The sequence below is a fragment of the Perognathus longimembris genome, chromosome 14 (genome assembly GCF_023159225.1).
Source record: "Perognathus longimembris pacificus isolate PPM17 chromosome 14, ASM2315922v1, whole genome shotgun sequence".
NCBI lineage: Eukaryota > Metazoa > Chordata > Mammalia > Rodentia > Heteromyidae > Perognathus > Perognathus longimembris.
This window is the reverse complement of record NC_063174.1, coordinates 10,938,009-10,965,390: the sequence shown is the minus strand read 5'-3', so window position 1 is coordinate 10,965,390 and position 27,382 is coordinate 10,938,009. Positions and strand designations below refer to the sequence as shown.

The window sequence follows — 27,382 nt, the reverse complement described above, 5'->3', positions numbered from 1 at the left end:
AATGTTCAACTTTGGTTCATAAGTGCTGTTATAGCCTTGCTGCAGGTGGATGGACGGCAGAACCCAGGTTAAGTCAACAGGAGAGGATTCCCAGCCGTAGGAGTCTGTGTGAGCTCCAAGGCGGTGTGGCTTTTGGGAAAATTTTCACTGAAGAACCAACTTGATAAAACGTTTCCTTAGGCTAGCGCTGGTAGCTCACACCTGTAATCCTAGCTACTCAAGAGGCTGAGCTCTAAGGATCACCAAAGCCAGCCCGAGCAGGAAAAGCCTTGAGAATCTTATATCCCAATTAATCACATAAAAACAGGAAGTGGAGCTGTGTTTCAAAGTAGTAGAGTACTAGCTAGCCTTTGCCAGAAAAACCCAGGGACAGCACCCAGGCCCTGAGTTCAAGCCCCACAACTGACAAAATAAGAAATAAGAGAAAACTTTTCCTTATACTCCCAGTTCATTCTTGCTTCTGACTTCCATTTCAAATAGAGAAAAGGAACTTGACTCCATGAAGAGCAAATCATTTCTCTTTGCAGTCATTTCTAGAAAGGAATGGTGACATTAGCAACTTAGTTACCTGTCCTGGCCTATGTCAGCTTGATGGTGGCAGATCATGAGAGACAAAGGCCAGCCCACAAAAAATAAAAAAAAAAAGAGAGCAACAACCTCTATGTAAATAGATAAGAAAATAAGTGCCGCAGACTCAAGCGCCTGGGCAAATAAGCCCGGGTAACAAGCAGCCTTGTAACTATGAAGGGATGTTGTAAACTGCATGTGTATTTTTTTTAGCCAGGTCACATTCCCTAGACATCCTGCTAGCCTTTGGAACTCTCTCTCCTCTCTTACTTTGCTACTTCTCCTTTTAAATCCTCAGATCTTCCTACACTCAGCTGTACATTTATCTTTCAATCTGAAATACAGTAAACTGACAGCTCTGCTAACCTTTAATAAAGAACAGCAATCTCTAGATTGAAGCTGGTGAAAATTCACACATTCACATATTTAGAAAACACTCCCACTGGGCTGGGAATATGGCCTAATAGCAAGAGTGCTTGCCTTGTATACATGAAGCCCTGGGTTCAATTCCCCAGCACCACATGTGTAGAAAACGGCCAGAAGTGGCGCTGTGGCTCAAGTGGCAGAGTGCTAGCCTTGAGCAAAAAGAAGCCAGGGGCAGTGCTCAGGCCCTGAGTCCAAGGCCCAGGACTGGCAAAAAAAAAGAAAAGAAAAAAGAAAACACTCCCACCATTCCCAATCCATGCAGCCCAACCATTGTAAATATGTAAGTCAGGACTTTGCTTCATATCGGAGATTCAGACCTACCTTTGGCTAGTTCTGAATACATGCCCCATGTATAAAAACAAAAAAGAACGTTGAGAAATTTGTCCATTCTGTAAGTACTCTATGTAGTATTTTTCCTTCACCACACAGTAAAACCCTACTAATAGACCTGATATTATAGAACAATCACAGTGAGCAGGAAGCCAGCCTGCTTGGTAGAGGGGTAGGCCTAGAGTGGTTGCTAACCAGGGAGAATCTAGCTATAATGGTAATTCACACTGGAGCCTCAATCCAAACCTACTAAATAATCTGATCCCATGTTTTGTTAGAGGTTTGCAAATGTTTGGTTGGGTTTTTAAAATGCTTTTGCAAGAGATTTCCCAAGGTGCTTTTGTATTGAACTCAGTGAAGAGCAGCCAGCCTACACAGAATTATGAAAAACTGGTCAGCTCACTCAGGAACCTGGCCAACTTATTCCACATGTGGCTGTCTCAGCACCTTCAAATGGTAGAAGGTAGAGAGAGAGATAAAACATTTGATTTAGCCATTCGGGAATTAAAGGGAAAAAGTAGCAGAGGGCTGATCATGGGGAAGGGGCGGGGGGAAGAAAAGAAGAAAAGATAGAGGAAAGAAAAGGAAGAAAAAAGAAAGGAAAAGGAAGATGGAGAGAGGAGAGGAGAGGCGAGCGCAAGAGAAAAGGAAATAAAGAAAAGATGAACTTTCATTCTGGAGAAGTATCTCATCCTATTTCTATAACAACTTTAATCAGATACTCTCCACAAAAGTTTTAATCTCAGTAGGCTGAAAACTAACCCCAAACTGAATATTTTTGGCTTTATATTGGGAACAGCTCATAAAGTAATTGCACATATATCAAGAACCCTCTGTAGAGCATCTTTTGTTGGGGAAAGGCTACCAAGGGGAGGGCGGGGGTCACTTGCGGGGCTTGAACTCAGGGCCTGGGTGCTGTTCCTGAGCTCTTTCACTCTAGGCTAGTACTCTACCACTTTGAGCTACAGCTTCATTTTCATTTTTCTAGTTAATTGGAGAGTCAGAGTCCCATGGACTTTCTTGCCCCAGCTGGCTTTGAACCGAAATCCTCAGATCTCAGCTTCCTGAGTGTAGCTAGCATTATAGGCACCAGTCACCCGCTGGTGGTGCTTTGTAGTGCGTCTTTTTGTTGTTGTTGTTGTCTGCCAGAGTTCCAGGAGGCTACATCATTTGAGAGTGGTCTAAAGAGTTCTTTGAAAGTTAAAGATGAAAATTATATGCAGATAGTTCTCTTTTGTATGTGGTTACACAAACATGTACAGCGTGTGGATTACAAAAGAAAAAGGCATATGGCATTGTACACAAAACAACTAAGATCCAAATCAAGTTCCATTTCTTTCTATCAGAAGTCAATCTTCTGCTAATGCAGCCAAGTCTTCCATAAGTCATGCACGGGATATTTGTCCATGTTTTGCTATATTTTCACATAGATAAGCAAGAGAGGGTAAGTATAGATTATTCTATGTTACACGACATGTGCTTTTTGCTGAATCAAATAGAACACAAAATGATCCATATACAAATGCTTCTCCCAGATTCAATAGGCTTCATGCTAATTTTCCTGAACCTTATTCCTGTTGATCTATCACATAACAAATGTCTTTGCGGCCAATTTCACACAGTTCTTCTCTTCCAAGCTTCCTAAGAGTTGGATGGTCTCATACCACCTAACTCCATTACCAAACTTTCATACTCAAATCTATCTATCTATCTATCTATCTATCTATCTATCTATCTATCATCTATCTATACACACACACACACACACACACACACACACACACACACACACACCTGAAACAGATAATGAAATAATTACTTTGCAACCACCTTTTGTTAAGTTTCTCAATACTTGATTTAAAAAGCATACAGAATGTACTTTCCCACTGCAGTCCAGTTCGGAAACTCTAAACAACAGAGGGTGGGGAGCACAGGCATCCATTAAGAACCATCCTAGAGAGTTCTCCCTTAAATGCAATGAGGGCCATACCACTTACAGACTGAATAGGACAAATCCTTTGCCTACACAAGAAGAATCTGAAGGTTTCTGTTCACAGGAAAGCCACATGCCCTTACATGACTAAATCTGTCTATATTTATTTACTTTTAAAAATTAAAAGTACTTGGAAAAGAATCTGATGAGAAATGCTGGAAGTTACAGAAACTCATGGGGAAAAAATGTATTTGGAGACTCAAGATGGTCTTGATTTTACCCTGAAAATTTTCCACACTATGTATCACACTCCAAACCTAGTTTTCTTTTTTTTTCCAAAATCCCCTGCCCAATCATCTGCATGGGACTCCGTGGAGCACGGCTGTTTCCGAGGGTCTGTCATCTCAAGCAGCTCGTTTCTCTTCCAGGTGGTGCCGTGATGCTCCTGGTGTACGAATACACCTACTCCTGGCTGCAGAAGAATTGGTGATGGCGAAGGAAGTGTTTTCCCCTCGAGCAATGGGCACTTGCTCTTCGGTCCCATGAGGAACAGAGACTACCAGTCAGCTCAGCTAGGCACACAATTATGAAGGGGGAAACAGCTAGGTCAGAAAGAAAGCTTGTTCTGATATCTTGACACAACTTAGATGGTAGTTTGGGCCATCATACACATAAAACTGAAAAGAAAATTCATATGGAACAATAAGGAATGAAAGCTGAATCTTCTACATAGGCTAGAAATCAGATTTATTTCACAAAAGATATAGAGACTTAGTCACATATATCCTTACACTGCTTCACAGTGAAAAGTCATTGAAATGGTATTTTTTTCCCTAAAAGGTCTAGAAATGCTTAAATTCTTTCAAATAAATTATTCTGTGGCTAGTTCCTTTAAGAATTCTTCCAAGAAAGACTGGGTACAAATAAAAAGAATAAATCAAAATTTCAACAGTTTTTATAATTAATTTTTCCATAAATAATATTTAAAGAGCAAAAGGAAAAGGTTTTTAAATCCACTAAAACAACCTTTTAAGAAAAGTTGATTTTATGAGCACTATGTTAACATGTAAGTTTCTTGGCTTTCTTTAGCAGTAATATATATCGCAGCTATATTTTCCTAAATCTACTTCATATTTCATGTGGCTCTTAAAGCAGATATTTTTAAATCATGCTATTTGAAGTCATTTGTTACAAATAAAATACAATATATTAAACTACTTTCCTCTACATAGCTCACTTTGAAGACAAGTTTTGTTACTGCATTATTTGCATATTAAGCCACAAATTGGAAGCAGCCTTTGGGCCCATTTGTGCTGTCTATTTGCATTCCCAACGCTATGTACAGAGAGCACTTCCTTGGGCCATTCTTAAGAAGAATGTATAAAGTAGAACTGTATTTCCAAGTTATTAATTTTAAGTGACAGCTTCAGGTGGGAAGTCTTCTATCTATGGTATTAAAATATGTATGATAAAAAGTGTTTCAAAATAGAAATACATTCTTAGCACTTCCAAGGATTCTGATGATAACATGCACTCTAAAAAGTAGCTATTTGGTCCTGATATAACCCATCGATTTTTTTTTTTTTTTTTTGGCCAGTCCTGGGCCTTGGACTCAGGGCCTGAGCACTGTCCCTGGCTTCCTTTTGCTCAAGGCTATCACTCTGCCACTTGAACCACAGCGCCACTTCTGGCCATTTTCTGTATATGTGGTGCTGGGGAATCGAACCTAGGGCCTCATGTATACGAGGCAAGCTCTCTTGCCACTAGGCCATATCCCCAGCTCATCGATTTATTTATTTTTTTTTATATACTTGCATTGATGCTACTTCAGTAGCTAAAGTCAACTAAAGTATTTGCATGTCCTAGATGCCACCCCTGCTCTTAACTAGCACTGTGGGATATTTTTACTAAGAGACAATTATAGAAAAGCAGTTTGAAAATAAAGTAAAGATAACAGAGTAATTATTAGTTTTTATTAATTTAGAGCATTTGAAGTATAAAAATAAAAGGCTTTTTGACATACTGTATATACAGACACAGCCTTCCATTGTACATCCTTTCCAACATGATTTTTTAATTTATATGTCAGCCCAATATTCAATAAGTGGGTCAATAAAAACAAAGAACCAAGATGAGTTTCGCACAACTGAATTCTGTCCTCACAGGTCACACGCTAGCATCCTGTGAGAAAGAACATTGTCTGTGTGCCCAGAAACCTTGAACCTTTCTCCTCTCTGTATGGATGAGATGCAGAAGGGTTTCTGAATTGTGCATTTGCCCATTGAAAACCAACACTTGACCTCTAAGAACTAGAGAGCATTTACCAATGACAATAATGTTTAAAACTCAAACCATCCCATTCCATCTTCCTTCTCATAGTTTTAAAAGTGGCTTCAAATCATAATTTGCTTTGAATAACCAATTCGATTTAAGTTTTCTGTTGTCTTTCTAAAATCACTCCACGTGGATTTACTGTTGCTAAGGAGAGACCTATGAAGAGAAATAAAAAAAAGAAAACTTGATATCATTAATATTCAATTTTTTAAATACAAGAACCAGACAGAATTATAAATAAAGATGAGAGATCTCTTAATTTAGATAGAGAAAAATAACATTCTTAGTTGTGTTTCCCTATCAACAACTGGTATTTTTTTTTAAATACCCCTAACGGCCACCTAAAGATATTTGGTAAAGAATAATTCTGTACCTTCAGACAGTTTTTCTGGATGGTAGAATCCCTGTATGCTGTGGTTTTAAAGTCATCACCAAAATATTGGGTCTTTGTTCCATTTGGTTTAAAGTCTATTTTCTCACCAGACTGGGAACTCCAGATGGCAATGGGAGTTTTACAAGATCAAAGGAAGACTATGGCCCTGAGAGTTCATCTGCTCCTTCTGCTTATTCTTCTCCTGAAGTTATAATCCTCTGTTTGTAGCACTGAATTTCACTTTCTTTAGAAATAAGTGCAGTTCAAAGCTCTCTAGAAGATACCTGCTGCTTGAAAAAAGCAGTTCCTCCAGCATAACGTGTGTCAGAAATTTACTTGCTGTTTACATCTTAGTGATGTTTAAAAATGCAGCTGATTTAGCTATGTGAGTTGTAAATGAAGCTAGGAAACCTATGTGGAGGATCTAGATTGCTATGTAGGCTGTGCACAGCACAGATACAAAGAAATCAAATCACCCAACGAATACATCTTCAACTCATGTCTAGGGAGATGCCTATTTAGTTATTGCACAAAATCAGTATCAGAAACCCCACAATATATTAATTTTCCAATAGATGAAGTGTACCAATGGTCTTAAAATGTATTCTTAAGCGTCTATGGCCAAGCAGCTGGGGAAAGAAAAACAAAAAAACTTCCTGACTAGAAGGGATAAGAACTTGGAGAATTTTTCCCAGGAAAATCAATTGTTCCCAGATACAAAACGTAAACACACACACACACACACACACACACACACACACACACACACACACACACACAGCTCTATTATCAACATTAACGTGGAAAATAAATTGGTCTAGAAAGACTGATCAGTTAATCTGTGACCTGTAATTGCAAAAATGAGTAAAGGGAATTTGTTAAAATTATTTAGCATTTGTATTTCCAATGCCAATGCCAGTTTACCTACACATGACACAGGTTCCTGTACAACATTGTAAACTTCACAGCAAGCCATGGTTACATTCATTAGAGCAGACCTTTCTGTTTTCTTTAAGTTACAACATCATTTGGGGCTGAGATTGATGAACACACAGGTAAGCCAACAGTAACAGTACAATTTAGTTTCACAGTGGTTTTCTTAACATAAAGTTCATTTTGAGTATCTTTGCAAAAACATTTCACATTAAACTTGTGTCTAAGCGACTTCTTTGCCTTTTCAGATATTTTTCTACCCTCTTATCTTGATATGCTTGGCATGTATGTGGTCTGATTAGCATGCAAAATGGGAAACTGACTTGTTCTATCTGTTTTGTTTATTTGTGTGTGTGTGTGTGTGTGTGTGTGCGTGCATGCGTGCTATTTCTTATTTAATTCTTTGCTGTAGCAAGAAAGTGTCCTTCATAAGATTTCACTGCACATATAAGATTTAAGGGCAAGTCCAGGCACAAGAGCCCAAGCAACCTACCACCGACAGCCAAAATGTTTCTGGCAAGCCACCCTTGCAAAGAAGAAAGGAAGAAAAAGATAAGAGGACTATGGCAGGAGAGGGTGCAATACCATAGAATGAACACACAAATGCACCTTCCAGAGAACATATTTACAAACTAATAGAATACATAAACACCATTGCATTTGGAACCAACTTTAAATACCAGGAGCAGCTAAATTCAAATATTGCTTGGGATCTACACGTAATAGTTCATCTCTTATAAACAAACAAAAGATCACTCAAATAAGTGAGTTATTGATTGGTTTTCCTAATGATGAATTAAGGCTTACTTGCTTACCTTATTTGATTAGAGGGTATAATAGCATAAGATTTTTTTTTTCTACACGTGTTTTTCTTTATTGATTTTGCAAAATCTCAACAATTGCACATTTCAAAAGTTCAGGGTGATTTAGAATAAATATCGTGTGTGGTTTTACCAAAGACTATTTTTTTTTAAGTTCTGTAAGCCCTTTGAGGGGTAAAGGTTTCTTCACTACCTTAAAACAGTGTGTGGGCAACAGAATGTCTCATTCCACCCTGCATGTTGCATTTGCTCTTAAACCCTAAAGTTCTGCCGGGTTTCCTACACGGAAGAAGTTACGGCAACAAGTATTGAAGTGTCATCAGCACAGAGGATGCGAGTCCATAAAGCCAGCTCTCCAGGCGGGTGGGGGGGAGGGTGGAAGGGGTGGAAGGGGGGCGAATGGGCTGGCAGGGGAGGCCCGCGTGCAGCTGCTGGAGGCCGGAGTTCCCGTCAGAGTGCAGAAGCAGTGACCGAGTGACTACCTTCTCTGGCGGCCTGCATCCCCTTGAAAGCCAGCGATGCGGGAATGTCACAGTTGTGCGGGGACAGAGGGGTACCGCTGGCATGTTGCCACCCATGTCCAGCAACATAACCAGAAGGAGCAGCGCTGTAGGTCATGTAAGGTGACACTTGGGCTGGGGTGGGGTAAGGAGCCATGCTGGAGGCGGACACAAAACTGCTCACAGCTGGTAGACCATTTGGTGCCTGAGAGGAAGAAGAGAGGTGGAAATTAGTCACAATGCCGTCGCCACCACCACCCAGGTTCTTCAGAAGAATGTGAACTGTGGCTAAACTACGGATATTCTGACTCTACTTTCTGATATTTATTGGAGGAGGGGGGCTGTTTGTTTACTTTTAGCTTTGCTATTTTCTTACAATGACCTAAAGCATTCACAATCTTGATACTTCAGTGTAATGTCAAAGAGCAAACTTATTCTTTCTACAGTTTTGGAGGAAAGTAGAATCAGAAACTGTACAGTCCTTTTGTGATTGGGAAGAGGAGAAAGAAGTAGGGTAAGGACAGAATTCATGGTGATTAAATATTCTTAGAATCTGCTCAGTTCTGAACATGGTCCTTGCCAGCTTTCCCGATGCTTGAGGTTTGTCTGGTTCCTTTGTTAAAGCTTTGTGATTGGCCTGGTTGGTATAGCTTTCATTTCCAGTAAAGAAGGGTACAGAGGATTGTTGTTGCATTAGACACAGTAATCAAAACTTTATTCAAGAAAAACATGGACCACATTTTAAAATGTCACGTTGGAAGTGCCTGTTGGACAAAGGACATGGAAAATCTCACTTATCTAGTAAGATGGTTTTCTTTTGTTTTTATTTCTGGTTTACCTTTCTTTTGAAATGAAAATTTGGGGTATTTTTTCCCCAGATTTTCACCTGTTCAGAAAGGAAAGTGCCTGTCCAAATACAGAATAATTGCTTATGTATGGTTTGAAAATTGGAAAATCTGCTGCAAACTTTTGAATTCATGATGTGAGTTTTTAGAAGCCAAATGGACAAATCTCTTGCAATGAATTTATATGTAAAATCTTTGTTTGCAAACAAAATAAAGCAGCCTAGGCCAGTAAGCCTGCCTAGAAACTAGTGCTCTTTTGGCATCTAATAAATTATTGTTGGTATCGTTACCATTAACAACACCCAAAACACCCTGATTTCTAATCCTGCTCTGGCATGAATACTCGGCAGTCACCCTGCTTCAAGTGGCTTAATTTTTTCCCCTCTATTTCTACACTAAAGATAAAGAGTAAATCCTGCTTCCTGGTAGTGACACATCAATGTATTTCCTAGTGAAAATGTAAATACTAGCCTTGTATTACAAAACCCAATTTAATCCTTAGAGTTTGGTAAATCAGACATACATTGGATTCTTTGTCCAATTCAACTATAATAGAAATTAGGACTCTGTGTGTGTGTGTGTGTGTGTGTGTGCGCGCGCGTGCGTGTGCATGCATGTCTGTGCACTGGAGATTGAACCCAGGGCTTTGTATATACTAAGCATGTACTCTATATGCATCCTTCTGAAATTGTTTTCTAATCTAATTGATTTCGTTCTTGTTTTACTTCCACACCCATAGAAATGCAGTGCTGGGGTCTCACAGACTATTTTCTCAATATAAAGCAGACATATATTCATGGAGTAGTATACACATGACTGTGATTAAGCATTTCTTGTGGATTTTTTTGGGGGGGCGGGGGGGAACCCAAAACCCAAGATTAACTTTGTGGTCTTCGGTCTATAAAAACACCCACCTCATAAGAAAGGAAACTTGTTTCTGAAGTATCTCTTGTGTCCCAGGCACCAAGAAATATCCAACATGCTTTATAAAAGTATGAAGACTCGTGAACTGTAGCTCATTATAAGCTGTTGGGCTTATCACAACTACAAGTTAAAGTATTACAAATACATCGCAATGTTCAAATTGAATTAATTTTTCTTTCTTGAAATAAGATATTTCTATGGAGCCTATGCTGGCCTTGAACTCACAGTATTCTTTCTTCTGCTAGTGCTGAGATTGTAGGTGTGTCCCACTGCCCGCAGCTGAAATTAAAATGTGTTTTAAGAGGCCCCAAATACAGCAGTATCATCTAAAACACAATTGCATTCACTGAATAAAGGAAATCTTATCCTCTTTTTCTACACAAGGATATAGATGAGGGAATTTATTCATTTGCCTCAGGCCAATTGGCAAGTTGATGGCGATGTATTTAAAGAACTCTGCAGCCCAGTGTGATAAATGCCTTCTACAGCATGTCATACTCTTCCTGAATGGGTAGAAGACAGACACAATGTAATCTCAAACTAGAGCAACTTTAAGACAACATCTAGTGAAAAAAGTCTTCTATAATCCAATTCTCATTTGTTTCTCCTAAAAATAACCCCCAGCCTCACTTTTTTAGAATGACTACTTACATCACAAAGAAGACATATTTTAAGATTCTTGAGAGTTGAATTGCAACATAGCTACCAAATTGCAGAGAAAAATATAGTTTTTCATAAGGTTTACAATTCTAATCACTTTGACTCAGAATTTTTGTTTCATCTCTGAGAACTTAGTCTGGATTGGAATTAATCCAATTAAATTATGGAAAGGTGATCACATCTATATTTACCTTGTCCCTAAATTTGATGTTATTTCCATTTATGCCAATGTGCACCCAGAAAAATAAAATAACAATGTTAAGGTCTTGGAATAGAGCACATGCTTAGCATATAAAGGTCCTGGAATCAATTTTCAGCACAAGAAAAAAAATTATTGATGGTTTAAAAAAACCTTGACTCAACAGTCTACAAATACATAATGCTAAAATGTTTAATATTTGTGACAAAGCAATTATCTAGCTGAACATCTAGATAAGGTAATAGGAAGTATATGTTATTGAGTTCTAATTTACATTACAGCTATATTTTCCGATTCAGTCTTTTTAATTCATACATTGTCTATCTTCCAGAACTGATATTGAGCAAGGTATCCTCATAAACCAACATGCTGAATTAATACCCCTTTGTACAACTCCTGAGGATAATAAAATACAATTCTTGCCTTATCATCCCTTTCTCTCCTTATACCTTTGCCCTCAGATCTCCTCTTCCTTGCTGTGTCCCTTTGTCTAGGCTTTAGTATTGCTGTATCTAGAATATGCTCCCATGGAGCCTCTTCTCTTGCTCAGAGACATTCCCCCTGGGATACTGCCCCAGAAGCCAGGCTGCATTGCACTCTTCATTTAGGTAATGCTCCTGAAACTCAGAGCAAGGCAAACCTTGGATTTTAGACCTTGCCTTCACATGCCTTACCCACTGCATGACTATATTCATCGCTCAGATACAAAATAATGACTAGCAATTCTTCTACATTTGCCCAAGTTCTTTCCGGGTTTTTTGTGTTGTTTTGGTTTTGGTTGGTTGTGGGACTTGAACTTGGAGACCAGGTGCTATCCTTGAGCTCTTTTGCTTCAGGCTAATGCTCTACCACTTTGAGCCACAGTACCACTTCTGGTTTTCTGGTGGTTAAATGGAGGTAAGAAAGAGTCACAGACTTTGCTGCCTTGGCTGGCTTTGAACCAGATCCCAGCCTACTGCGTAGCTAGGATTACAGGTGTGAGCCACCAACACCGGCTTACCTACTTTCTTATAGTTAAAGTATCAAACTTGCTTTATGTTATCTGTACATTAGACTTGTCTATAAAATCCACATTATATATTTAGTATCAATTTAGTGGTACAATCCTGCCTGCACTGAAGAAAGCATAGGAAGAAAAACTTAGGAAGAGGTGACTTGATCTTACAGGAAAAAAAAAATCCTAACCAGTGTGCTTAAAAAGAAGAAACAGAAATCTTTAATCTTAGTAGGAACAATAGCTTTCAACTTACCCTCAGGTTAAATAATGACCTAGATTTGTGTGGCGGAGTTTTGTTTTAATTTTTCATTTTACTTTGGAAGTTCAGATTTAGATATTACGAAACAGAAGTAAGCAAGAGGAAACAAATGTGCCCCAAAATGGACCTGTCTCCAGCCCCCTTCAGTGCCCATACATTCTAGCGATGAAATAAACATCAATTTTCTCACTATTAATTTTGAAACATGACATTAGTAAAAGAAATAAATCTCTACTGAGTAAAGTAATTGTTATTTATGAAGCAATCACTGAAAGAGTAAAATTTTCCACCGCAAAGGAAAACAACTACAGGTAGCATTGATGTTTGTTTATTCTTTCCAGTAAAAGAGTACATGACTTAAACTTCCCAAATCTGTTTAGTGTTTTCAGTGAAAGGCATGTAATTAATCTGAAAAGCTAGTTAGGCAGAGTAGAGACTATCAAATGCACACCATAAATATAGTGGGAGCAAACATGCTAAATTGCTCTATTTAATTGGATTGTAAATATGATTTATAAATCACCTGACATATGGACTCCCCAGGGAAGAGTAAACAAATTTTTCAAATGAAACCCTAGCAATGGGCATGTAATGGAAATCTCATTTTTGAAAATGACTTTACCTAAATATTTCATAAATAAAACTTCAATCCATCAACCCCTTTTTTCATATAGATCTTCCAGGAAAGCCATGTGTATTGTCCCCTCTGGGCAAGAGACCTTCATATACTGAATTGTCTCCCAGCTAACTTTCAGAAGGAGATTTCCTAATACAAAGCAAAACAGACCAAGCTGTATACCTCACGGAAAGCATGTTGTTCTCTTTAAATATTTTTAAGGAAAGAGTTTTTGTCTCAATGAAGTTGAAGGAGATGATCTAGAAATAGGAAGTAATGTAGTGCCAGTTAAAATATCTTGAGAAGGGCTGGAAATATGGCCTAGTGGCAAGAGTGCTTGCCTCCTACACATGAAGCCCTGGGTTCAATTCCCCAGCACCACATATATAGAAAATGGCCAGAAATGGCGCTGTGGCTCAAGTGGCAGAGTGCTAGCCTTGAGCAAAAAGAAGCCAGGGACAGTGCTCAGGCCCTGAGTCCAAGCCCCAGGACTGGAGAAAAAAACAAAACAAAAAAACAAACAAACAAACAAACAAATAAAATATCTTTAGAAGAATGGAAGTCTTCATTTCACTTGTTCTAAAAATGCTAAAAGAGTAAAAAAGTCAATTTGCCAGTTTAAAAAATTCAAAGAAACCTTGCCAGGCACCACTGGCTCATACTTGTAATCCTAGCTACTCAGAAAGCTGAGATCTGAGAATCCTGGTTTAAGCCAGCCCAGGCAGTTAAAGTCTATGAAGCTCTGATCTCCAATTAACTACCCCTGCCCTCCCCTCCCAAAAAACCTGTAGCTCAGATGGGAGAGCACTAGCCATGAGCAAAAAAACTCAGGGACAGTGCCAGGCCTTGAATTCAAGTCCCAAGAAAGGCACCAAAAAAAGAAAACCAAAACCTCTACTGAATATGTTGAAACGCATCGTTGTATTGACAGAGAACTAGATGAGAAACTTGTGCGAGGAGAGGGACTTGTCTTCATCATGAGTCTTCACAAAATGGGATACACGGGCATTCCATAAGCTCAGGTTTGAGAAAACAAAAGATGTAATACCCTTGCTTTAAGAACAAAACAAAAAGGCCGAGCACCCTTTATCCGAAAACAAGCATTATATTCAAGTAAGCAAAATGAAGAAAGCTGGTAGAAAATGTAAATAAAAGTTCTAACCTCAGCCATTTCACTATTTGATTTAAGATTGTTCCATTTATTCTTCTCCCTCCCAGAAAATGGAAATGCATTAGTCGTCAAACATTTGTGATCACGAAGAAGAAAAAACTGGTCTGGCCACCGTCTGGCCATCAGAGGTTATAGGCTATTTTTCAAATTGTGGGAATTGTCTGCTCAACTTTTTCTCTCTTGAAAATGCAAACAACAGTGTCAGATTCTCTGTACACCGTCTGCCATCCACTCGTCAAATCCGCCAGGTCTTTCTCTTTTAATAACGTGAGTTTACCTTGGCTTTATGATAAAGCACATCTCCCCCCGGAGAAGTGCTCCCCGTAGAACTTCAGTCTGGGTATCATAAGAAAACAAACTTTCAAATCTGAAAATAACCAAGGTTTTGCTCTTTTTCACATGTAATTGTTTTTCTGAAATCACTTTTCTGCCTGAAATTACTTTTTCTTCATTCTATAATGGCCTAGTAAAACAAATCTGAAGAAATGAAATGATACTTAGAAAAATGGCCTCAACACTCATCCCAAATGATCGTAATGACGTTTCATTATCATATTGTAGATATTCATGTCTCCAGCTGGTGTCTCCAGTGTTGTTTTCTAAATTGTGTTTTTCAAATGTTATTAAGATGGATTCAGCCTTACATTTTTATTTTTCAAGTTTTATTTGAATTTCATTGACACATAACAATTGTACACACTTATGGGGTACAGTGTGATATTTCTGTACACACATACATTGTATAAGGTCAAATCATTTAGTCCATCAAATACTTGAAACGTTTATCATTTTCTGGTGGTGAGAACATTCAGAATCCTCTCTTCTAGTTATTTTGAACTTGCAATTTTTAAGTTAATTTTTCTTGCTATTTTATGTGGCAGATTTTACTGCCATGTAATTATTCATTATGTTTTAAAATACTACTGGCTTAAGGTTAATCAGATCCTTTCTTTTCATGACAGATAAAATGATAAATTTCAAAGACTATTAGAATTTTTCCAAGAATTCATTATCTATAAAATTGTAACTTATTTGACAAGTTAACTCTGTTAGCAGAGTTGTGGAGGAAATTCAATGCAAGTTCATTTCTGCCTTCATGTAAACAGCAAGTTTACAAGAACAGATAGTTTTTTAAATGATGCATGAGAAAATTATACTCCAGCTTCTGTTAAGGAATCATAATATAATGTACAAGTAAATGCTTCATGGGAATTTCAAAGTTATGGCTTTCAACTACTTTTACAATTTGTTTGATTCTGAACCTTTCAAGAACTTTTATTTCTGACATATTCATTTGTACCTAACACATTAAAATTGCTCTGTGAGTTAAGTATATGCAAACTCAAATGAAGGTACTGAAAACTCATAAATCTACTATTCAGATTAGAGTACCAGATATACAATGATTTTGTGAGAAAGTATGTTTATGTATAAACTAAAAAATAAAATATTAAGTCACTAAATTCCTTGTAAAAGGGCAAATATATTCCAATCTCCATGCTTCTCTATTTAGTGTTATTTTCAAAGCCAGATATCATTTTTGTCATTCAGAATTATAAGAGGTTAAAGATTTCTTGCCCAATATTAAACATGGGCTGAAATATGCTACAATAAATAAACTTAACTTCCCACTTAGACACCACAAACTTCTGAATAACATTAAATGTATCAATTAGAGTGTAATAATATAAGACAAGTGAATATTCTAACTTATTTTACAAAAACAAAAGTATAAGACAGTGTGGCTGAAAAAGCTCTCTAGTTGGTAGGAATCAGGCTTCTTTCATTGAGGCTGTGAACAGAAGCTCTAGATTATAATAATCAGTAGTATCAATAAGTCCAGTCCTTTGACACTTTTATAAGTGTCTTCCTAGAAAACATGCTCTAAGCCCTGTAATTCTGAATTCTCAATTCCCTCCTCTTACATATGAAACTTAAACTGCTACCACAATATCAACCTATTTAATATCAACAGTGAGTGCACTGCAAGTATTAGAAGGATTTGTTTTTTTTTTCAGTTTTCTCGGTCAAAGTCTCTCAAGCTTTAATGAGGGGCACATATTGCCTGAGTTTATATTTTGGTTGGAGTATGCTGATATTTCAAAAAATAACCTCTAAAGCTAGAGCAGCCTCGAAAACTGGCAAGAGAAAAGCACAAATATGCTACGGACTTGATCTTTGCATTCTATGAGCAACTATTAATGTAATCTTAGCCTCAATGACTAAAGTTTTTTAAAGTGCTCAAAAAACAGACACAACCTGTTTATGTGCCTAATTAGCATATCTTCAGATTAAGTAGCATATTGTTCTTAGAAAGTTGTCAAGCTTTGCAATTTTATGACATTTGCATTACCTACCTATTGCAATACAGAAGAGCATATTGCAACTAAGAACTTATGAAATATTAGTTTGATATGTATATCTTTCATTCTGGGAAGAAAAAACTTGTTCTAAGTATTTACATCAATGGTGATTTGGCCATTCATCTTTCTTATTTAATGATTTTTGTTACACTAATATTTTAATGACTTAAAACTCAGTGTGTAAAATGTAATGGATTTTATAATGTTCAGAACCTATAGAGTAGATTGTTTCAAACCATATTGAACTTTTGAGTTGAAACAAATTGCTAGTTTGGTTTGAAAAAGTATTATAAATGAACTATTTCTAAAGAGTGTCACTGCTACATATAGAGAATAAAAATTTTAATAAAGCGGTTTTTTTAGTTGTTGCTTTGACAAACCACACAGAGAAATTATTATTCCAAGGGATATGGAGCTAATAAAAAGCACCTTGTAAATGCTAACTCCTACCCCCAGGGCTTTATAGATAGTATTGTTCCAAACAAAATGCCTCGCTGCATTTTTTTATTTACTATGATCCTTCTACTAAACAAAGCAAATTCTTATAAATACAGCTTGTTTTTAAAAAGCAATGTCTGCCATTTATCACCTCTGTGCCATGTGGTTGGTTGCAGTGTCTCACGGACTCCTCGCAACACCCCTTGAGGTTGGGTCTATTATATGCTTATTTTGAGGATGAAGACAGGGGGCTCTCAAAATGAAATAGCTTGCCTAAAGATGGGCGCTCCTAACTATTGTACTAAGCAGTGCATGACAGGCAAGCCCCCTCCTGGAAGAGAATGACAGTGTCATTGGCATTCTTTATGGTAGAAATAGATTTGGTGTCTTCATTTGCGGTAGAATGGCAACTTACACACATTCTAACTCTGCTTCAACAAAATCCACGCGGGAAAAGGGAAGTGGAAAATAGGATTTATTAGAGAAAATAAAGACTAAGGGCTCCTCCCCGCCCCCCACCCCCCGTGAATAAGTTCTACTTAATTTTACAAAGCCGATTTGGACAGGTTAAAGAAACGTCGAAAGTTTAAGACATACATTAAAATGACAAGTGTATTGAGGCTTTGGAATTGGAACTTAAGACTGGGAAAGTCACCAGCCTACCTTCAAGTCGTTCTTGAGAGTTTTGAACTCTTGACTCTAGCCATACTGATGAGTTTAGACTCAGACCCGGGGGGTTTTGTGGTGGTGGTGGTTGCCTAGCTTTTTACACGAGTGTTTTAAATTTTCTTTTGGAGAGCAGGAGGGGAGGGACGAAGGGGAAAGAAAAATTAAACGGTCACAGTCAGTCCGTATAATTTGAGGTTTTCTCACTAACCTCCCTTGGGAGATGGCGACGTGACCTTTCATCGGGGGAAGTGGTAGCTTTATTGCGTTTATCTGGTTGTCTGTTCGCTCCCCAACAGACACGACTCGCTAGTCGCTGGGAGCCACCTGGGCAGAACTGGCCGGGGGCGCCCGGGCCCTGGATCCCACCGGGCCTTGGGGCTCCGGAGCCTGGGTGCGGAGCCGCGGGCTCGACAGGTCCCCCAGATCCCCAGGCCTCGAGGCCCGTCTAGGCTGCCTCGGGGTGAACTCCAGCCCCGTAGGGTCGGGGGGGGGGGAAAGGATCGGCCCCCCAGATCCGCGGGCGATGCCCAGAACTGAGCCTGGGGCCACCGCCCTGGAGGCCGCGCGCCCCCATAGAGCGCTCCGGGCCCTGGGCCGACGACCCAGCTCCGGGCGGCCAGGGTCTCCAGCCTGGGCCTGTCTCTCCACCGAGGCTCGGCGAGGGCTGCGTGTCTCCCACCCCGCCACCCCCGCCCCCACCGGGGCCGCCGGGGCCGGCCCGGGCCTCCTCACCTGGCCGTACTTGGCTTCCTGCTCCAAGGCTCCCTTCTCCAGCCCGTTCACTGCGTGCGCGGCGCCGGCGGGGAAGTTGCTGCGGCCCAGGCTGCTCCACTCCTCCACCTTGGGGCTGTGGTAGGGGGAGCTGTCGCTCACGCCTGCCAAGCGGGGGAAAACATCAGGCTGAGGGCCTAACCCCTGGGCCCTCCTCCGGCGACGCGACCCGAACCCGCGACCAGAGCGCTCCCAAGCCTAGGACCTCGGGTCAGCTCCCCGCTGTGGGCCCTCCAGGGGCGCGGGGCCCAGCACGACCCCCGCGCCTCCCAGCCGAGGGCCTAGGGAGGCGTCACTCGCCCCACACTAGGCCTCGGAGCGCTGTCAGCCAGGCCGGCTGGAAGACAGGATTGCTCTGTTTTCTTTTTCAATCAGCCTCTGCTCCCCCCATCTCCCCACTCCTTTTCTGGAACCCCGGGGAAAGTGAAAGAAATGTTCCGAATCGAAGAAAGAACCTGGGAGACTGTGTGCCCACTTTCCAATTCTCCAATCCTAATCCAGACTCCGGGACTCCAAACACACCCAGAAAGTCCCGCTCACTGCGCTGGGGGATCTGTACTTACATCAATAGATAGGGCACAAGCCGCTGCCAAGTCCTACGCAAATAACTAAGTGATGTGCGTGATAAATATACAACATGTATGTGCCTAGATCTCTGATTTGTGTGTGCACGGGACTGCCCTGCACATTAAATCTGGAAAGTTATGTGGACATTATTTTTTTAGTACTGTAATGGCCATTGTAAATGTCAGTGAGTGAATCTGAAGTGGCACCGTTATTGAGAGGGTTTTTTTAATAAGTAAAGAAAAAATAAAAGGTGACGGCAATAAACAAAGAATTCAGTGTTAAGGAAGGGAGTACACCACCCGTTCCCTTCTCTGTTCTTGAAGAAGCAAAGAAAACTGTAGTGCCAGGTGGTGGCCCGCAGTACCTATACTTGTGCATATTGAAATTGCGTATAATTTTAAAGAGATGCTTGAAGACTACAAATTATATATTTTTGTTTCTGGATTCTAGTGGTGAAAGTTTGACAACACCACTTTATCTTTGTTTTAAACACTTTCATCTAACACCACGTTTCAAGAAAGTGATTGTTTTGCAGAGATTATCTTTTATCTTCACAGATTTTCCAGAAGCCAGGCTGTTTAGAGTTTGCATCCAGAATGCACAATATCTACAATAAAGAGTTGCTCCTTTCCAAAACCCAACACTTCCCCAACTGACATTTGTTCTGACTTCAGGATCCCTAGGAAAGAAAAGTTTTTCAACTCTGACAACCTTATTTTCATGATGCCTCCAGCTCCAAAGAAACAGATTGTGTCATTTTTTGCACCAGAAAATCATGTTTTGGTCTGACTCTCTTTGCCTTCCCAGACAAAAGACTGTCGGTGGGCACAAGCCTGAAGTTATCTTAAGAAATTGAGATCCCCCTGAGCCCCCATTTCTGCTGATCTCACACTTTCCCATGAACGGGGGCTTCCTTTAAATGCCAGCGAGGTCAGTTTATCCTATAAATCAAGGGCAAACTCTCTCCAACTAAAGTCCAACTAGCTCCAAATAAGACAAAACTGGGCTCTTGTAAACTCGGCAAGAAAACCAGAAGATGAGAAATCACGACCCTGCTTTAATTGCTTAAAAAAGTAATTATGCCAATGTGGTGGCGACTGCAAGAGGCAGGAAATAATTAAAGAAACTATTTCCCCCTTTCCTATTGAATTTTCCCCCTGAACTTTTAAAACTTTATACTTGGAATTTAAGGCGGTAGATTCTCTTATTTCCGTATTAAGTTCTGTGACGTTTCCTCCCTATCGACAGAGAAGCTACCGTCTTTTTAGTTTCTTCTTTAACAACAGTCAAAAGAAAACAAACGCAGATCTCTTGCAGAAGCGGGACTGAACACTCGGGAAAGATGGACCCCCGCAAAGTTGAGGGGGGTGGAAAGGACGGGAGGGGGCCGCTTAAAACAAGTAGGATCTAGATACACGACCTCTCGCTTTCCTCGAGACAGAGGATCCTAAGGAAAGCAGGCTTGGTTGGGAAAGGAAAGACCACAGTAGAAAAGGATAGCAAACATATGTCTTAGTCTTTGCAGTGGCAATGGGGTCCTGGTGTGGGGGGAGGGAGAAGGAGAAGGGGGGAAAGAGAGAGAGAGAGAGAGAGAAGAGAGGAGAGGAGAGAAGAGAAGAGAGAGAGATGAATAAGCTACACACAAGTTACTAGTAGTAACCGGGACCTCCATTTCCGAGGAAAATGAAGTGAAGCATAAGAATGAAACCAATTAGGTGACATTTGAACTTCCTGCCTGAGCAAATTTGCCCTGATTGCCAGAATCCGAGTCGAATACTACAATTTCCACCGCGTGCGGGGCTCCTGGCCGAGGTACCTGATCCCTGAACCGGCTCCCCACCGTGGCGTCTGCAACCGACCGCCCCAAGCCAGCTCCGGCCTCCTGGGCTGAGCCCCAGGGCTGCGGGGACCGCGCTCTGCCAGGGAGCGAGCCGGGCTGCGGCCGGCGCAGGGCGAGGGGCGGGGGAGGGTGGAAAATGCGAACCATGTGTTGGGGATGGGGGGGGGGGGATGTTACGGGTCTGGTAGTCTGAGATGAGGCTGGAGACTGTGTGTGGCAAGGAAACGAGGGGCATGAGTTTCAACTTAATGAGATCAGGACACCCCCTGGGACGACTCCTCACGTTTCCACACGTAAAAGCCTCAGGTGGTGGGCTAGACACCAGCCAGGGGCCCAAGATCCCGGAGTCTCGGCCGGGGTAGGGGGTACCGGCTGAGCGCAGCCTCCTCCCGCCCGGTCTCCGAGTCTTACCTTGGTCGGTGATGGAGCGGATGCCCAGGATGTCGGTGACCGAGTGCGAGGAGGGCCAGGTGCGCGGCATGGCCACCGAGCCCGGGATGGCGGGCACCCCCGGCGGCGTGGGCACCTTGGCGGCCGCCGCCGTGATGGGACTGGGGTACGAGTAGATGTGGTTGTAGGGCAGCGCGGGCTGCGGCGCCGGCTGGTGCTGCTTGTAGGAGTCGTAATGGCTCTGCTGGGCCAAGTTGCCGATCTTGTTGCGCAGGATGCGGCTGATGGAGCTCACCGAGGGCACGTTGTACTTGTCGCACACGCCGTCCGCCAGCAGGCGGTCCCGGATCTCCCAGGCGAAGATGCCGGGGTCCCTCTGCTTGTAGGTCCGGATGTGTTTGACCACGGTGGGGGTGGTGACCCGGGGTTTACTGCCTCCGATGGCTCCCGGCAAGATCGAGCCCGTCTCGTTGTAGCGCGCCAGGATCTTGCTGACGCAGCCGTGCGAGACCCGGAGCTGGCGGCTGATGTCACACGGTCGGATGCCCAGCTGGGCTAGCTCCACGATGCGAAGCCGGATGGCGTTGGGCAGCGGCCTTCCGTTCACGAACACTCCTCCCAGCTGGTTCACCTCCCCGAAGGCTGGCTCTGCAAAAGGGACACGCGGCGCGCGGAGACAGCGCACCCGCTGCTAGGGACAGCCGCCGGCCTGGGGCCCCGACGCTGCGGGGGCGCCCGGCGGGCCCGCCCCGAGCGCATCACCGCCTCCCCCCGGCGGCCCGCTACCCCAAGGGGCCCCGAACGCCGCCGCCGCGCGCCCCGGGGCAGCTGCGGCCCGACCTTCTCCCTCATTCCTGCTTTGCAACTCCCAAGTTTCCAGAGGCCCTGAAGCCGGCGGGGGAGTCGGTCCCGACTCCGGAGCGCGCCGCCCGGCGCCCGCTCGGCCCTAAGGGCCCGGGGCCGCCGCTCCCCGGCACCCTCCGCATCCCCAGCGCCGCGCCCGGAGACAGACGGGCGCCGTTCGCAGAGTCTACGGGAAGCTGGAGGGTGCTGTGGAGTTGGTGCCCCCGGTGTTGCTCGCCCGAAGGAGCGTGTGGGAAACAAAACTCGGGACTGCCCCGGGGACTGCAGGAACCCCTGGTGCCACCGCTCCCTCCGCTGAAACCCCAGAAAAATGGCCCCAAGCAGCGGCCACAGTGAACTGCCGCGCGCCGCTGACCCTTGGCGTGTTCGAACAACTTGTACAACACCAGCAAAGTCAACCCAGGGAGAGCGCCCGGCGCGCGCTCGCGCGCGCCCTCCCTCCTGCCCTCCCTCCCTCCCTCGCCGCCCGCCCGCCCGCTCCCTCCCGCCCTGCTCCGGCTGACAGCGTCCCCCGCCGCCGCTCACCCATTGCTCCGAGCCGTCCACCAACCGGGCCCCAGGGCCGCACTCCCTGAAAGCAAGTTTTCTCGCGACCTCCCCGGCCCGGCCTGCGGCGGCCCTGGGCTGCGGGTGCCTCGGCTTCTCCCCAGGAGGAGGCGGCAGGAGCGCAAAAGGAAGGAGTAAAAGGAAGTCTGCGCCCCGATGAAAGAGGTTTGAGTTCTGCATTTCAATCTAAGCAGCAACGTGGGCTGGGCTGAGCTGGGCCGGGCGGCTCCGGCTATCACTCACTAAGGACACGCCCCTAAAGAGGCGGGCCCGAGGGCCAGCCGCCTGCTGATTGCTTCGGGTGGGTGAGTGACACGGCCGTCCGGGAAACTCCTTCCGCTGTCCTCTCGGGGCTGGCCCCTCACCTGGGTGACTCAATACAATGAGCGTAGGTGTTTGACATCTCGGGGGCGGCACACGCGGGCAGCCAACGCAGGCTGGTGAAAATGCTGAATAGGCGAAAGGAAGTGTTCGGTCGGAAGGAGTGACTTGAAGGGGGGTGGGGACCTCGGAGATGAGACCAACTCAGAGGCTTTCGGTGGGAAGCGGGTGCCACCATTTAAAGGGGGCCCAGAGAGATGGGTGGAGGGGTCAGCGCACTGCACCTGTCCGGTCGGCCTAGGGGAAAGTGGGCTCTGTGGCGCACTGATTCTGTCTAGTTTCGGCCCAGGGCGGGTGGCGGGAAGGCAGGTGTAACAACGTAAGACCGGGAGATGGCGGGAGGTCCGGCTAGAGAGAGTAAGCACCAGCAGTCCCCTCCTGTAAGGACCTTGGCACGTCGAAATCCCCGGGGCTAGTAGAGGAGCACCGGGCCACCGTCCGCCACACGGGCTCCGGGCAGCCCCGCACTGTGTGCGGGAGAATCCAACCACCCCGGGGCCACGCCTGGCTCGCATTGCGTGTGTATCTACCAGAGATCAGCCCCGCGCCCGGCCGGCCCGACTCGGCCAAGCTCTGGGCCCTGGGTCCTCGTGACAGAGGTGACCACGGTTCTTCCATCAGTGAGCTTGTGCAGGGGCATTTGGTTGAATCTGAGACGATCCTAAGAGAGTGGTCACGAATTCCGTTTAGCTACCCAGAGGCTCCGCGGGGTCCCCCGGCTTCTGAAACCCCACTGCCATTCACCGCGAGTGTAAGCTAAACGTGGACAGTAAGCTTTTTAGGCGGCGGGATGTATTTGTATTTGAGGAAAGGGTTGTAAGGAATGTGAACAAAACAATAAACCAGGTGAGAAACACGTTTAATGGGTTGGGAAAGTTGGAGAAGATAATGTCGCTGCGGCGCTTTGGGGCTGACGTCCCTGTCATCGTGGGGAATCTACGCGGGCCCCGTGTCCACCCTCGAGCTATCTTACTGGACCCAGATCGCCGGCCAGAAAGTGCGGCGGACACAAGGGAAACGTGGGCAGCCGTCGCTTCTGGAAATGAATACTCATCACTGATCTCCAGACACACCTCTGCCGGGGGCAAGATCTTGGAATTCAAATGTTCTTCTAGCAAGAAGGATTTGAAAGATAAAGACGAATTTAAGCACCTACGATTCGATTCGTTATCATCGGGAAGCTGGTGAAGAGTTTCACCAACTAGAGCTACTTGAACTTAGCTCTTAAAAAAAATTTTGTTTCAAACATTTAGAATCTTCTCGAAGTTTTACTTGAGAACCATTTTGCTCTACTCTGACCTTTTGCTTCTGTCGTGTACAACCGCCTGGAGCTTTATAACAGAGGTTATAACAAAAGCAGCACGCACGCCCTCCTAAGGGCTACAGGTAGCTGATACTGTCGCATCTGAGCGGGACGTGCCTTAGACTCCCACTAGAGAATGATCAGCTCCGCCAATCCACTAGGAACCTCTCCCCAACCCAACCTCACTCCGGGACTGTGGCAACTGCACCTGGCTTCCGGGCCCCCATGAACTTTTAGACTCCAGCGAGCTGCTCTGCAGGTATGGAGGCCTTCAGCCAAAGGCCAGACCTGATCCCCGCTTAAGGTCTGAGAGCACAGACCCCGAGAGATGCCCAGATGCCACAGCTCTGGACTCAAGCCGCAAAGACTTGGCAAATTCGATTCTCTGGTCTGCTCCTGCCACACATCCATGGAGCGTTGGCGCAGCTTGCAGCCATCTCTTGGTTTCCACCTGCTGGATTTGGCTGTTGGTCACGATGGTCCTTAGCTTCTGAGAGCCCTGGGCGGGCTCAGAGGGCGTCTTGTTGTACACAGGCCCCAGCTTCTTCCCGGCATCCCCAGATGCACTGGCATCTGCCACGGCCAGGGCTGAGAGCTGTCGGCGAAGTGCATTCTCCAGAGCCTGGAAGAGTCGCTCTTAAGCGCTGTGCATCTGCAACCAGCCCAAGTCCTTACTCAGGGACGAGGGAGCCAGAGGCTGCCGGAGCCGAGGAGCTTCGGCCTCGGGATTTCGTGGAAAGGACTGACGCTGTAACCCTCCCGGGTTCCTGGCTGAGCTACCCTAGGGTTAGCCAGAGACCCACTGCAGGGGGGTGGGTTACCCCGGATGGGGAGTGCGGTGAGGTGAGGAAGGAAAACGAGGAGATGGTGGAGGAATTGGACGATGGGGAGGGGGAGGAGAAGGAGGACTGGAAGGAGGTGGAGGAAGAAGAAGAGGAGGGGGTGAAGAAGACAAAGAAGAGGAGGCGAGAACAGAGAAGGGAGTGGGTATAGCAATAATGGACTTCAAGAAAGAGCAAGTGTCCTTGGGGTCACCACCCCCTGGTTACTAGCCGCTCTGGACCCAGAGAACACACAGAGATCGGAAGAATTTCCACTAAAGGAAATTTAAGACCCAAACCAAAACATTACCAGTAAGGCCTGCAACTGGCTCGGACCAGGACAAGCCTAAAAGCCTTTCCCTGAGCGCGGTGGAAGTCCTCCTCGGAGGGTGACCCCCTTCCCTGGGTAAATATTTACTCAGTGGGAGACTGGAAGCTGGCAAGCCCGAGGGTGTGAAGGGGGAGGGTTCACCCAGGGGGAGGGCGGTGTCCACGCGCTGGGCTCCGGTCGGCCCCCGGTGCACACTCGTCCACAGGGCGCCGGAGCCGGACTCCAGGGCCCGCGGGGCTGCGGCGTGGGCCGGGGAGCTTTGGCGCGAGGTGCTTCCCGGTGGGCCCAGGCCAGAAGCTGGGAAATCGCCAGGAATCTGCCCGCGATCGGGGTGTCGAGGCTATGAGCTGTGGCCCACACTCCGTGCCCTAGCAAGGTCCCGGGCCTTCGAGGGGGGCTCGGCTGTTTCTGAGGTCACCCCTTGGCGTGGGCCTGCACATGGCAACCGAGGCCTGCCAAGGTTGGGACGCAGGACTTGAGGCTGTGCGGGCCACGAACGGGCCTCCCTTGACCCCCACCCCGTCTTGGGGCCAGGTTCTTGGCGGTGCAGGTCTGGGCTGAATGCGGTTGAGGCCGACGCCTCGGGTAGGGCAGTGGGCGCGCAGTGTCCATCTTGCCCCCCTTGCGGGGAACACGCAGGCCAGGCCTGGGAGACCGCGCCCGCCCGAGCCCCCGGGAGGAGTTTGCATTTGCGCTCGGCAGCCCGGGTCCGAGCTCCGGGGACGGAATCCAGCGAGCCGTCCATCCGTCTGAGCCCCCGGGCGGGGCGGGTGCGCGCGTCGGAGGGAAGAGACCGCCAGACATCCAGCCCCGGACCTGGGCGCCCTACCGCGGCCGCTCGCCCTGGGCCCCCTCCCCAGTGCCAGGCCGCGGGCAGCTGGAAGCAAGCCCCCCCCCCCGCACGCGTGCAAGGCCAGGGAGGGTCCACGCTGGACCGGGGCCACCCCCCCCCCACTCACACACACCCCCGCAGATCCACGCGGGGCGGGGGGCGCCCGCAGAGGCAGCGCCTAAAGAAAACTATTGGGATCCGGAATGGAAAGCCAGGGAGGGGGCAGGGGGTCCTTAGCCCGGCCAGGCTTGGGGGGGGGGGGCACGGTGCCCACATACTGACCTGCGGGCCTGGACCTGGCGAGGCTGCCCGAAGCCGCCACAGCACCCCGGAGCCGCTGAGCCCCGCCGGACGCTGCCGGGAGGTTCTCCCCCGCGCCTCCCGCCGCACCTCGCGGGAGCCCGGGCTGCAGCTGGCGGCGTGCAGAGCAGGCCGGAATTCCTCCGGGCGCTCGGCGGGTCAGACAGCGGGCAGGCCGGAGGCCCGCGGGCTGTGGGATCGAGGCCCCGCCGTCCTCGAGCGCGCGTCGGCCGCCTTCGCCGACCGAGGACAGGGGAGGGGCCTGCGGCGGCCTGAAACCCGCTTTAAATTCTCCGCCTGCCTGTTTCCGATCAGCCGGGGTTGGTTTCTCTGTTTGCTCACTCCTTCTATTACAATAAAAACAATCGACTTTTCTTTTCAGTTTCCCCATATTAGCGTCACTCGGCGATTGTTCTCCGCCCCCCCTCCCGCGTGGAAGGCCCGCGGAGCGCCCAGATTCTCCGCATTGGAAGGCTTCCGAGTATATAAGCAAATCTTCCCTAAAGACTTGAAAGTAAAAATAAATAGCAGCCTGGGAAATTGCCGTGACCCTAAGATCACTTTCGGAAAGCAAATTACACCCCATTTTTCAGTTCTCAACGGCGGAATTGCTTTCAGCAGGACGCGCTGAGGCTGCGCGTGATATGGTTACGTTTGTTTATGAAATCCTCAAATGAAACAGAGCCTATTTTTTTGTGTGTGTGCAAAGGGCAAAACCCTTGGCTGCAGGGCGGCAAGGACGAGGAAGAACCAGCTGGGGAGGGGGGCTGAGACGAGGGGTGGGGGGCAGAAAGGAAGGCCAGGCTGGGGTCTAGCCCGCCTTACAGTGGGAAACACCACCCACGGCCGCGGCACTGCTTGACCACAGCAATCGTGAAAGCGGCGGCTGCCAGTGGGAGTCAGCTCCGGGGTTGTTCAAGCACAGCTGTGGGCGGCCCTGCCTCAGACCTAAGGGCTGTCCAGAAGCAGGCCGGGTTTCAGGACTCCAGCAAGCCAGGGTGCGAAGACAGCCGCAGTCCCGATTCCGTTCAACGCAGGTTTACGGGGAGGTTAGCGTTTCCTACAGGTGGCCCCTGTG

The 27,382-nt window shown here is 45.8% G+C and overlaps 2 protein-coding genes across 2 annotated transcripts in view; one reads left to right on the top strand and one right to left on the bottom strand.

The window, feature by feature from the left end:
- Slc25a21 (solute carrier family 25 member 21) overlaps positions 1-4,205 on the top strand; it is a 473,302-nt gene extending 469,097 nt beyond the window's left edge. Inside the window, exon 10 of the mRNA XM_048362495.1 lies at positions 3,685-4,205. Within this exon, the coding sequence (XP_048218452.1) occupies positions 3,685-3,746 (62 nt within the window). The 3' untranslated portion in view covers positions 3,747-4,205. The remainder of the gene's footprint in view (positions 1-3,684) is intronic.
- Positions 4,206-7,643: 3,438 nt separating this feature from the next.
- Pax9 (paired box 9) lies at positions 7,644-22,475 on the bottom strand. Its single transcript, XM_048362248.1, has 4 exons — positions 22,316-22,475; positions 20,948-21,574; positions 18,091-18,233; positions 7,644-8,422 (listed from the first exon to the last, which is right to left on the bottom strand). Exons 1-4 carry the CDS (start codon positions 22,317-22,319, stop codon positions 8,168-8,170), a joined length of 1,029 nt encoding a protein of 342 aa, XP_048218205.1. The 5' UTR covers positions 22,320-22,475; the 3' UTR covers positions 7,644-8,167.
- Positions 22,476-27,382: the final 4,907 nt, after the last annotated feature.